General features: G+C 33.4%; 1 protein-coding gene and 8 non-coding genes across 9 annotated transcripts; all 9 read left to right on the top strand.

The window, feature by feature from the left end:
- Nucleotides 1-673: 673 nt before the first annotated feature.
- Nucleotides 674-8,350, top strand: LOC145579872 (protein LIKE COV 1-like). The gene is made up of 7 exons (XM_081637161.1): nucleotides 674-1,011; nucleotides 2,876-2,928; nucleotides 3,930-4,039; nucleotides 6,210-6,377; nucleotides 6,486-6,583; nucleotides 7,328-7,454; nucleotides 7,957-8,350. The coding sequence occupies exons 1-7, from the start codon at nucleotides 868-870 to the stop codon at nucleotides 8,052-8,054; spliced, it is 798 nt and encodes a 265-aa protein (XP_081493287.1). The 5' UTR covers nucleotides 674-867; the 3' UTR covers nucleotides 8,055-8,350.
- Nucleotides 8,351-9,639: 1,289 nt separating this feature from the next.
- Nucleotides 9,640-9,735, top strand: LOC145580524 (small nucleolar RNA Z43). The gene has a single exon (XR_014099546.1). It is a non-coding gene; the product is annotated as a small nucleolar RNA Z43 (small nucleolar RNA).
- A 245-nt stretch (nucleotides 9,736-9,980) lies between these two features.
- On the top strand, nucleotides 9,981-10,065 carry LOC145580528 (small nucleolar RNA U83). The gene has a single exon (XR_014099550.1). It is a non-coding gene; the product is annotated as a small nucleolar RNA U83 (small nucleolar RNA).
- Nucleotides 10,066-10,113: 48 nt separating this feature from the next.
- On the top strand, nucleotides 10,114-10,207 carry LOC145580520 (small nucleolar RNA snR60/Z15/Z230/Z193/J17). The gene has a single exon (XR_014099542.1). It is a non-coding gene; the product is annotated as a small nucleolar RNA snR60/Z15/Z230/Z193/J17 (small nucleolar RNA).
- A 69-nt stretch (nucleotides 10,208-10,276) lies between these two features.
- LOC145580526 (small nucleolar RNA snoR1) lies at nucleotides 10,277-10,387 on the top strand. Its single transcript, XR_014099548.1, has one exon. It is a non-coding gene; the product is annotated as a small nucleolar RNA snoR1 (small nucleolar RNA).
- Nucleotides 10,388-10,436: 49 nt separating this feature from the next.
- On the top strand, nucleotides 10,437-10,563 carry LOC145580533 (small nucleolar RNA snoR77). Its single transcript, XR_014099555.1, has one exon. It is a non-coding gene; the product is annotated as a small nucleolar RNA snoR77 (small nucleolar RNA).
- Nucleotides 10,564-10,677: 114 nt separating this feature from the next.
- Nucleotides 10,678-10,764, top strand: LOC145580525 (small nucleolar RNA Z43). Its single transcript, XR_014099547.1, has one exon. It is a non-coding gene; the product is annotated as a small nucleolar RNA Z43 (small nucleolar RNA).
- A 230-nt stretch (nucleotides 10,765-10,994) lies between these two features.
- On the top strand, nucleotides 10,995-11,120 carry LOC145580534 (small nucleolar RNA snoR77). Its single transcript, XR_014099556.1, has one exon. It is a non-coding gene; the product is annotated as a small nucleolar RNA snoR77 (small nucleolar RNA).
- Nucleotides 11,121-11,210: 90 nt separating this feature from the next.
- On the top strand, nucleotides 11,211-11,304 carry LOC145580521 (small nucleolar RNA snR60/Z15/Z230/Z193/J17). Its single transcript, XR_014099543.1, has one exon. It is a non-coding gene; the product is annotated as a small nucleolar RNA snR60/Z15/Z230/Z193/J17 (small nucleolar RNA).
- Nucleotides 11,305-11,402: the final 98 nt, after the last annotated feature.

Raw genomic sequence — 11,402 nt, 5'->3', positions numbered from 1 at the left:
CAAATACTTTTGTAAACAAATGGCTTCAACAACTAATCCATACAGCTATATTTCTAGCTGGTCAAACAAACCAATGAAAAGCCAATCGTTGATTGTCAAACAACCCCAATAACCAAATAACCCTAATTAAGTAACCCATAACCGTCCGAGTAGCTCCTAACCGACTAATCCCGACCACATGATGTGACCAGCCATATGTGAAAATTTATGTACTCCCTCCGTTTCAAAATGTTAGTCCCATATACTATTTTGGGCTTTTCAAAAATATCTATCCATTTGAATATATTTCATTTATAACTTGATTTTTTTTTTGAATTAATTGATTGTGGATTGATGACATGACTCTAAGTAAGGAAATTTTTATCTTAAATTATACAATTATGACTTGTGCTTTCCTAATGAAAAATCAAAAAAATTAAATAAGGTAAACTAATTATGAAATTTGTTGTACTTTAATGTTAGATTCTAAATATATTTGTTTTCTTATTTTATGTGATTGATTCCATACGGGACTAATATTATGAAACAGTGGGAGTATTATAAATCATAGTTTTACCTCATATAACAAACAAAAAGAAACGAATGAAATTTTATTTTTTTAACAACGCATATATTGATAATTCGATATAGATTAGGCAACCTAGCCACACAAGACACAAATCAAATTTTATACGAGTAAATTGTTTTTTGAAAAAAAAGAAAAGCGACAAGAAGATTAGGAAGGAACTGACTTTGCTAATTTGAAGCACCATCTTTCCCAATTTTCTCTCTCATCAAAAAAAGCAACTGAGTCAATTCTTTGAAGAACTCCAGCTTGATTGAGGTGGGGGCAGTTGCAGAGTTCTGCACACAAATTCAAAATTAGTGATGGGAGATGACAAATCCACCATGGGTAATTCCAGTAGAGAAAGAGATCGGGAACTCCTCATTCCAGTTGCTGATTCTTCTGGCAATCATGATGATTCTGCTAAACCTAGCCCTTCTGTTTCATCTTCCCATACTGGTCGAGAGGTCATTCTTTCTCTCTCCTTTTTGTCCGATCTATCTGGGTTTTTCTTCAATTTTTATGGGTTTTTCTTCAATTTTTATGGGGTTCTTTCAATTTGTTGTTTACCCTTGAAGATTTTGGTATATTTGGGCTTTTTTTTAGGTTTTAATTAGCGGGTTCAGCTTTTTTAAAGCTTGAGATTGATTATTGTTGTATTTCTGCTGAATTTTGTTGATTTGGGAATGTTTAGATATATGGATTTGATCATCATAATAGTGTGATATAGGAAGGATTTTATGTTTGGGAATAGATTATGATCTGGTTATTCTTTTTAATTTTCTATCTTTGTTTGATTGCTTGAAATATTGAATTATTGGTCTGGTATAAGATATTATATGGGTTGAAGTTGAATTCAATAGCTCAAGGATATGTTGATCTTCTATCCTCTCATTGCAGTGGGTTTATCTTGATTTGTACTCATGGAAGCTAGTGCAATTGGTTAAATGAGCATATGGTCTTCGTGAGTGTCATTCGTTAGAGAGGCACTTAGTGTTGTACAATATAGGGGAAGTGTTGTATTGAACCTATTGGTTAAAACCCGAGTTTGAATTTCGGTGCAGCTTGAAGTGTGGTAATTTCATCTCCATGTAGTGTCAGTTGTTAAAGCGATACAGTGGTAAATTACGTTGGGAATGTTGGCTTAGCGCAATCCTTAGTTCAAATTTGTGTGCACCTTGAACTGTGGTGGTTACAATATTTTGTCATCATATAGTTTCGTTTAGCTGTTCTTAACCCTCATGGTGACTTTGGTAGCCAAGCTTTGCCGTTTACTTTCTTGGATTTAAATAAGAGCTACCTATGGGAAATGTACTCCAATTCTTATTTCTTCCGCTAATTGACTACCACTGCCATTCATTAGAGCTATAGAGATTACTCTCTTTATCCCTCCAATTCCTTTGGCAGTGATCACTGAAGCCAAATCAGCACGGTTAGAAATTGCTTTTGATAGAGGTATATCATTGGAAATGTTTGGAGAGCAAAGGGGAGTAAAAGGACAAAGAGCATTAGATAATGGATTTTTTTTTTCAAAGTTGATAATGATTTTGTTGAAGGGTGTTCCTTTTTAGTTTCCTGTCTCTGTGTTTAAGACATATTACACAAGGGATAAATATAGAAAGTGATTTACAAGGTGCCTAGACTCTATCTAATTGCTTAAGTTATTGGTATTAATGAACTCTAGCTCACCTATAGCCATCTTTCCGAACTCTAATAAAGCCTAATTGTTTCAAATTTAGAACTTTGTTTTTGCTTAGAAATATTGTTGCATAACAACTGTAAGTCTGTAATTGATGGGTTTGAGAGTAGAAAAAGTCTTTTGGTTCCTCACAATCATGGTAATGCATGTTTCAGACTTACATATACACACCAGGAGATCAACGATGACCATGGCTTTTGTCTATATTTAAAAAAAGAAAAAGAAAAAAAGGTGGCTATGACCTAGTACTTGGTGTTGGAAATTGTTTATTTTTGTAAGCTCGAGTGACAAGCATTTGGTGGTTTCATGTTGAGTTGTAATATTTGGGATAAGGTGACTGTAGGAAATAGTGAGTTACTCTCTAGTACAGAAGGTGCTGCTTTAATTGCAATTGTGATAATATCACTAATTTATTAATTACTTCATAGTAGAATGTTTGGTTTCTGGGGTTAAGTTTGTTACAGGTCTGTCATTCCTTAATGATAATGAAGTAGCTATTGGACTTGGTGAATAGAATTGGTCTGCTGATGTAACCTTTTTACCTTTTTGTTGCCTTCTGTTTGATTCAATGTGGTCACCTGATCTTCTTCTGATCTTGTATAATTAATACCGTTTGTATTTTAATTCCACAGACTTTTTCTAAAATAATCAGAAGTTGGGCTTCAAAGAAGTTTATGACTGGATGGTAAGTTATGTTTTGCTTTGTCTCAAAAGTACTTGTATACTCTGCTGGAGTGAAGTTACCAAAGTCTATTCCTTGTTCTATCTTTTATTTTAGATTTTTTTTTAGTTATAACCGACCTTGATATTATATAACTCAACACCAAGACTATTCTTTTGACAAAACCTCTATTTCTTGATGGATACCTATAGCTTTTAGGTTCACGGCTACTTTCCAAGCCTTTATTCTTGATTTTGCTCTGTTTACCATGTCATTGGTATGTATATTCCACTTCTATTAGTTTCTAAAGGTTAAGAAATGGAGTATATTGATCTTGTGCGATTTGAAGATTCTGCATGAATATAGAGTTGAAAATGACTCTGGAACTTGAGCACTAGACTGTCAAACTGTGCTATAGACTGTCAAATCCTACATTGGTTTAGGACTCAGGAACTTCATGCTTCTGAAACCTTGGGAGAGTTAAAAGTGTCTGCTTTAACATAGATTGATATCTGAGAGAAGAGACAGACATAGGACTTACTAAGTTACTAGAATGTTCTGTACTAGAAAATTCTGAAGAATATTGAATAAGAGGCTTCTGTAGACTGTAACATCTCGAGAGAAGAAATTATGTTGGGCTTTCAATATATAATTAGTGGAGCAAATAAGTCCATGTCATTATATATGTGGACTTATGCTGCCTGTATTCGACAAGTGTTTTGTGCATTATGGTTTCTTTTTCTTGTAATTCATGAGCTATGCACTTGAGCACTAGACTGTCAAACTATGCCTTGTCTATAGCAGGACCTTGTTACATTATGTTGTTTAATTATAAATTTTAAATAGGTAAGATAGTTACTGAAACAGCTGTTTGATTCTAGTTTACTTGGATAAATATCACTTTAGAGTATTTGTATTTTTAGTTAGTTGAACATGTATTGATGATCCCTTCTTCTTCTTCATTTTTTTTTTGACATCGCAAAGACTTCAAGTACTGATGCTATTACTTATTTTCTGATTTGCAGTGTCATCCTGTTTCCAATAGCTGTCACTTTCTACGTAACCTGGTGGTTCATACATTTTGTGGATGGATTTTTCTCTCCTATCTATGCTCAACTTGGAATTGATATTTTTGGTAAGCTTTTATGCTTGTTTTGCGCTGCTCCCTTGTCTTAACTGATGGGAACTGCGAAGTTATAGCAACCAGTCGGCTTTTGTTTCTCATTCAATCTATTTTTTTGTGGAGCAAAATTGAAATTGAGTCTTAGGCAAATAATTATCTTGCTGAAGGATTGACTCTGCAATAATGAGTGGAAATGTGGAATGCAAGATTTATTTGTTTATCTATTACTTCTTCTGTTTTTTTTAGTTGACACCTTTCTATTATCATGCTTGCCAACACATGTTTTTCACAATTAATTTCTCTAATATCAACATTGTAAAATTATAAAAGTGGATATTAATAAAATATACGTTGCGATGATTCGAACAAGATTCCACATGACTATGCTTTATCGTATCTATATCTATCTATAAATCAAAAAAGCGAGTCATAGTGTACCAGTGTAGTGTGTGAATAGTGTAAAAGTCAAACGGTGTCAACTATAAAAAAACCAAGGAAGTATTAATTAGTGTAATTAGTCACTTAACTCATCACCTTATTATTTATACCGAACTTGATTAAAAAATTTTAACACTTTATTTAACTGATTTACGCTAACTGACTTTGCTTATGTTAAGTGATTCACTGCTATATTTGTTCTTTGAAGTTACTGATCTTGTTGCTTGAGATTTATATATAATTATTGAAAGAACTTTTTGAATATCATTTTTTAATGGAGGAAAGTACAGGGCCTTACCCTTCACTTTGCCTTCTATTATGCTTTCTTGCCATGATGAGTTTCTACTCCAACTGCTCAAGTGATGTCTTAGGTCTGTGTTTTTTGCGTATCATGTATATGCTTGAAATGATGTATATTTCAGGTAATGATAATTACATAAAATTTGAATGTATGAATATGAATAGGGTACCATATGTAGTTCTATATTTCTATTATCCAGACTATCGGTGGTAAATTTTGTGATTTGAGTAATTTAATACTGCATTTGATCACTACAATGCTTTCAGAAACACCTTTTACATCCCCTGACATGTATATTAATTTATTTTCATAAAGTAGATAAACAAATATGTACAGATTACGTACACAATAAGATTTATTTCAATCCTAATTTAAAAAAACAACTCACCAGATTTTTCACTGCTCAATTAAAAACTTATTATTTTTTTTCCTTAAAAAAGCGGTCATTCAGTGTTTGATTACTTCGCTACTTTGATGTGTTCATTCTTGAAACGCTCATTCGCTAGCTATGCATGCACTTTGATTCGTGATGAATCCTATTCTTTGGATTGTGTTGAATCTGTTGATCTAATGGCTCTTGTTCTTTCCTACTAGGTACATTTTCGTTTATACCTTAGCACATGATCCAAAATCTTACTATCTTTCTGAATGCATGTATGCGTATTCTTATTGGATTGTGTATAAATGTTCATTTACTTACATGAACATGCCTATTCCACTGCTTCAAAGTGCTCATTTCACTATTTCTGGACATTCATTACCCACTAATCCGTGATAGAAAATTACTACGTATATTTCTTGGATAGTATTGATCCAGTGGTTTGTGTTCCTTCTTTACTTTAATCGTTAAAGCTTTCTTATTACATGGTACAATGTCCCTCTATCTACCTCTGATGTTTGTTAAATGGGTGAGTATTATTGATTAAAGCCAAAACCACAGTTGCCTCATCACAGTAGTTTCATAAACTATCAGAAGGCAAATTTAGTCACTTGCGACAATTCCTCTGTGGTTCTGTATACCTTTTTCATTGGAATTTAACATATAATCAAATCGTTTGTTTACCCTAGTTTTTTTTTTCCTAGTTTATCTTTCTCTTTTTAAAAACTTGATTTGATTTTGTGGAAGGCTGTTTCAGAAGCCTCAGAGTAAATGCTGCAGAATTCCTTGTATAATGAGTACATTACCAGGAGGTATATTTAGTGAAGTTTGTTGGTCACTACTGCATGGTGGATTTTGTTACCTTTGCATCATAAGATAATGCTATCACTATATGCCTTCTGGATTGATTGATGCTGCAGTTTTATTGTGGTTTGATGTCAATTGGCTTCTTAGCGTTACAGTGTCATTCATGAGTTTAAAGGTTGTTTGGGAACACATGGTCAGATCAAGTACTTGAATATTAATATACTTTTCTTTCTGTTATACTTTTTTTTTCTTACTAGGCCTGGGATTCATAACCTCAATAGCATTCATATTCTTGGTGGGTGTGTTCATGTCTTCATGGTTGGGAGCATCTGTTTTAGGCCTTGGTGAGTGGTTTATTAAGAGGATGCCTTTTGTTCGTCACATCTACAATGCCTCAAAGCAAATTAGTTCCGCAATATCACCAGGTACACTGGCTTTTTTTTTTTGTTTTTTTTTTTTTGGGTGAATAACTTGCTCATTTGTGTGTGATTATATCCGTAAGCACACTGATGAATATTCTCGACTTTATACAGACCAAAACACACAGGCCTTCAAAGAAGTTGCCATCATTAGACATCCGAGGATTGGAGAATATGCTTTTGGGTTCATCACATCATCTGTTACTCTGCAGGTACACACGTTAAAATAAGGAGCTTGTTGCATTAATTAAGTCTCTCTTTTCCACTTGCAATGTTCTCTTTGTATTCTTATCTCTTTTTCTTGAGAGAGTGAGCTCTAGAGATTGTGCCAAAAGACGTTGGCCTTTTAAAATCTGAATGATGGAGCCTGTTTGATAGTGATGTTAACTGTTAGAGACATATGTGTTAGTTAAAAGTTGCCTTCTTGTGGACATGAATGAGTAAATGGCATACATGTTACTGTATATGTTTAACGCGTCACATCCTTGGACTTACTTTAGAACCAAGGGTCAAAGCATAGCTAGATGTGAGCCAGGCATTGCTTATGCTTAAGTTGAACTCCCTTTTTCTTCCGGTAGCACATATTCCACTGCATAGTGATTGAGAATCAGATTGAAGATGGGGAAGAATGTATAGGGATGATGTTGAAGCAGATTGTTTGGTTCTACTTCTGCAGACAAAATAAATACTCAGTACTTGACTACTACTCTCTCCAATCCTTTTTGTTCTTCCCATTTGAATTTCTTTTGTAAGACAAAATAAGTTAAAGTTGGGATGAACAAAAAGGATTGCAGGGAGTACGAATCAATATTAATCTGCATATTGATGTTAAATTCCCATGTCATCTGTTGCAATTATAATCCTATTTGAAAAAGTAAATGGTTTTAGTTGTGCTGGATTTTTGCCAAATGATTCATGCTGATATATGGTTTCACTTCATGTATATTATATGGCAGAATTATTCTGGGGAAGAGGAATTATGCTGTGTCTATGTTCCCACCAACCATCTGTACATTGGTGATATCTTTCTGGTCAACTCAAGGGATGTAATCAGACCAAACCTATCAGTTCGAGAAGGAATTGGTGAGTGCTTTTGCATAATTTCCTATCTTAGCTTTTCTGAAGATAATCTGCTGAAAGTGAACGGTAGCATGGCAATAGGGATCAATTAGCAGAATGACTTAAGTTAGTTCTGTTATGCCGTGAAATGGAATTCCAATACCTTTCACTTTGTATTTACTCTTACTCCATACACTATCTAATTTTTTTGATTTTTGTAATTAAGGTTTGTAACTTCCCGAGTTCCCATAAATACCCTTAATGATACCTATAACAAGTTAATTGTATAAAAAAACAACATTGGTATAGCCGAGATTAAAAAAAATGATGAAGGATACTTGAGAATGTTGAGATATATTAAGATTATTAACTAACATGACCATGACCATCAATAACTCGTGGCTTATCATTTTAAGGACAGAGTATCATTTTAAAATTATTCGAGTGTCAAATTAAATAATGTTATGTTTGAACTTCAATCTATGAGTCACTCTAATGACGTGTTCATTATGCTCTGTTCTTGCAGAAATTGTAGTGTCTGGTGGCATGTCTATGCCGCAGATCCTTTCAACATTGGATACACATATAGGCCATATCGACAGAGTAAGATCCAACAGAAGCTGAGACTGATGATATTGTTTAGGTTATAGATTGTCTGTTCAGTAGATAGTTAACCAGAAAGTCTCAATGTATGGGGAAAGTACTACGCAATGCATGCAACCTGTTTATATTCATCTTTCGGAAGACCAATTAATAGTGTTAAATTATTTTTGAGTTGTGTCTGCTTTTTTTATTTTTAATTTTTTGGAATACGATACGTTATCAGATTTTTTGTACAATGTAGATGTAGAGTGTTGTTCAAAACCAGAAGCACGATGTTACTTACCTGACTATATGATTCTGTTTCCGTTCAAGCTTAACTTCTTTGTTTTCTGTTTTCTGTTTTTATGTTGGTAACTTGCACAGGCAACAAAACATTGTAACGATTCTATTAGATTGATCTTCCTACGAATCTACGATGGTACCCAGTGTACCTTATTAATGTTACTCAGACAGAGGGGGTATGTAGTTACTTTTGTATAAAACTCCAATTTAATCAAAATTTCCAAAGATTAATCGTGGATGTCAACTTAGGGTTTGTTTGATTCACCTTATTTTTACTTATCTGATCTGGTCTGGTCTGATTTGATCGGATCTGAATGTCAGATTTAACCAAACTTTGACCTTAAATATACGATAATCTATACGGAAAAAATGTATCAAGTGGGGTCTTGTTAGATTTGTAATATTGTGTATTTTATCAATATGTGATTTGCATAATTTTTTTCATTACGAAATTAAAGATATTTAGCAATAAAAAACTGCAAATAAAATGATGATTTAATCTGAACTTATTTTTTCTGATCTGATTGAACTTACTTTTTCTGATCTTATTTAATCTGAAATAAGTAAAAATAAGGTAAACTAAACAAGGCCTTAGTGGTATGTCTTAGCTGTGGTACGTTGAGATCAAATCCCTTTTTCATCGTTTCCTTGTAGCTCCTTCATTCAATTGGCTTAAGTCTCAATTAATCTGGGTATTCCCCTCATAAACACAAAAATGTTCATACATCATTTAACAATTATTAATTATATTATTAATTTTAAAACTATTCCTTCCTCAAAATGTATGTACATAATTACGCTACTAATAAATTGTTTATAAGAGAAGAAAATTAGGAATTGAACTGAACTTAACTGATTGGAGTTGAACTGAACTGAACTGAAATTAAAATGAACAAAATAGACCCTAACTCGTAATCCCAAAACACTCTCATCCCCCACCCATCCACTTCTGAAAACCGCCCTCACCTGGCCACCACCACCCTTAAAATTGCTCCCACCCCAAAAACAACCCTCCTTCTCTTTATGTTAACTTGTAAAAAAAAAAAACCTAAATAATAAATGGGCCAATTACCTTCAGAAACCGATGGCATTAAACCCAAATAAGAAGCCCAATTTAAAACCCTAATAAACCCCACTCTCCTCAGTCCTCACTCCCTTATAAACAAACTCACCACAATTTCATTTCTCATCAATCAGTCTCCTACTCTCCTTCTCCTCCATTTTCCCCGAATCATTCAAACTAGGGTTTTTATCTCTCCTCCATTTTAGGGTGTTTCTCTCTCCTAATTTATCTGTGTTTTTTGCTGGGCAATTCAATCGAAGAGGACGATGACGAGGAAATCTTGGTCTCGTTCGTCATAAGCGCGATTTACTTCGCCTTGATGACCATTCTATATATCACCACCCATAAGCCGAGTCCTCTTCACTTTCTCTCTCCTCTTTCTAGGGTTTGTTCTTAATTTTCTGCATTTTTTTTTTAATTTTTTCAATTGATTTTGATTTTGATTTTTGGCCAATGATTAAATTTTTAAAAATAGACAAGCATATGTCTGAATCATACATGTTGATCACCTAATCTTCTCTATGAGGCCTTGTTTTTCTTTCAAATCAAACTCTTAATTTCTTCAAATTAATCTCCTTTTTGTTGATTTCATTGTTTGGATTTGTCAATGATGATATCCATTTGATGTGTTAAATTGTATGAACAATCCAGTGATTACAATCACATTACTGCCTTCCTTCTGAGACTATTTTAATTCTCTTTTTATTATTAATTTTTAAAATAAATAATTATTATTGAGGTCGAATGATGATTTTAAATGCATAGTTCATATGATAAATTATATGATTATCGTAAACCAATAGTCTTTCGCTCCTATCTGATGACCTCAAATTTCCAATCATTTTTCAAAATTTCAATCTTTTTAATTAGTGATTTTAATTAGAGTAATTTATTGAGTGGCGAAGATGATTAATGCTGTATTTCTGACACCTCTTGTATGAGAAGTGCTTAAGTTTGATTAATTTGAATTTAGGTTCTTCACTGAGCAGATTAAGCAAAATTCTGAGCCATTAATTATAATTAAAACTAGATCATTAATTATTATCGAGTAGTTATTCAGGCAGCCCCCTAGCAAAAAAATACAATTGATAAGGGAGGTGTTATTCTACTCGTAGATTAATTCTTTGGCTCTTCAGACCTGCTGAGATTTTCTATGACGCAGTTCTAGTAACGCTAAAGTACATCCTCTTTTGATTCATTCATACGTTTTGACTACTATAGGTTATATTAGGTTAGCTTAGTTGAGTCGATTTTAGTAGGCGAGTGTGGGTACACCCGAGTTTATAATAGAAGTTACGAGGACAGTGATGAAGTTTAAATTAAGGTCTCGTTCGTCGTAATTGTGATTATATCGCATTGCCGAATACTCAAACCATTTCTGAGTCCTTGATTCATCATCAAATTTAGATAGTCTTTGATATGTAATGGATGATTTATGTTAAATGGCCTATGATTGAATTTGAATAAAGACAAGCATATGTCTGAATCATGATATGTTGAAAATTTTATTTTATGAGGCCTTTGTTTAACTTGTTTGAATTCATGATAAGCTGTTTAGTGAGTTTTAGGTAGTGATTAACAAGTGATAGGAGGTCTTTAGTTTCGAGTGGTTTTTCAGGCAACCCCCTAACAAAATAAGCAGTTGATAAGGGAGGTGTTATTCTGCTCGTAGATCGAATCTTTGGCTCTTCCGACCGGCTGGAACTATGATGTACGCAGGTCTAGTAACGCTGAAGCACATAAATCTAATTAATCTTGTATTTCGTATTACTGTGATTGAGGTGATGTTCGTTATGATTTGGGAAAACATCTGAGTACTCGTTATTTGTTGAAGAGGTCGAATGATGATTTTAAATGCATAGTTCATATGATTATGTATATGATTATCGTAAATCAATAGTCTTTCGCTCCTATCTGATGACCTCAACACTTATATATCAAAAACTTTCACTAGTTGATCATCTTTTAAAGTGAATAATGATTTTGTTAAGTATTACTCAACATTAATATTACCCAATGATCTT

This window comes from Chenopodium album, chromosome 14 (genome assembly GCF_948465745.1).
Source record: "Chenopodium album chromosome 14, dcCheAlbu1.1, whole genome shotgun sequence".
Classification (NCBI taxonomy): Eukaryota; Viridiplantae; Streptophyta; class Magnoliopsida; order Caryophyllales; family Amaranthaceae; genus Chenopodium; species Chenopodium album.
The sequence above is the reverse complement of the archived record's forward strand: the minus strand, read 5'-3'. Positions and strand labels throughout refer to the sequence as shown.

Excerpts from the sequence above, each read along its gene's own strand:
- LOC145579872 (XM_081637161.1), top strand. The coding sequence starts at position 868 with ATGGGAGATGACAAATCCACCATGGGTAATTCCAGTAGAGAAAGAGAT. Across the intron at positions 1,012-2,875 it reads CTTCCCATACTGGTCGAGAG|ACTTTTTCTAAAATAATCAG; the intron begins GTCATTCTTTCT and ends TTAATTCCACAG. Across the intron at positions 7,455-7,956 it reads ATCAGTTCGAGAAGGAATTG|AAATTGTAGTGTCTGGTGGC; the intron begins GTGAGTGCTTTT and ends CTGTTCTTGCAG.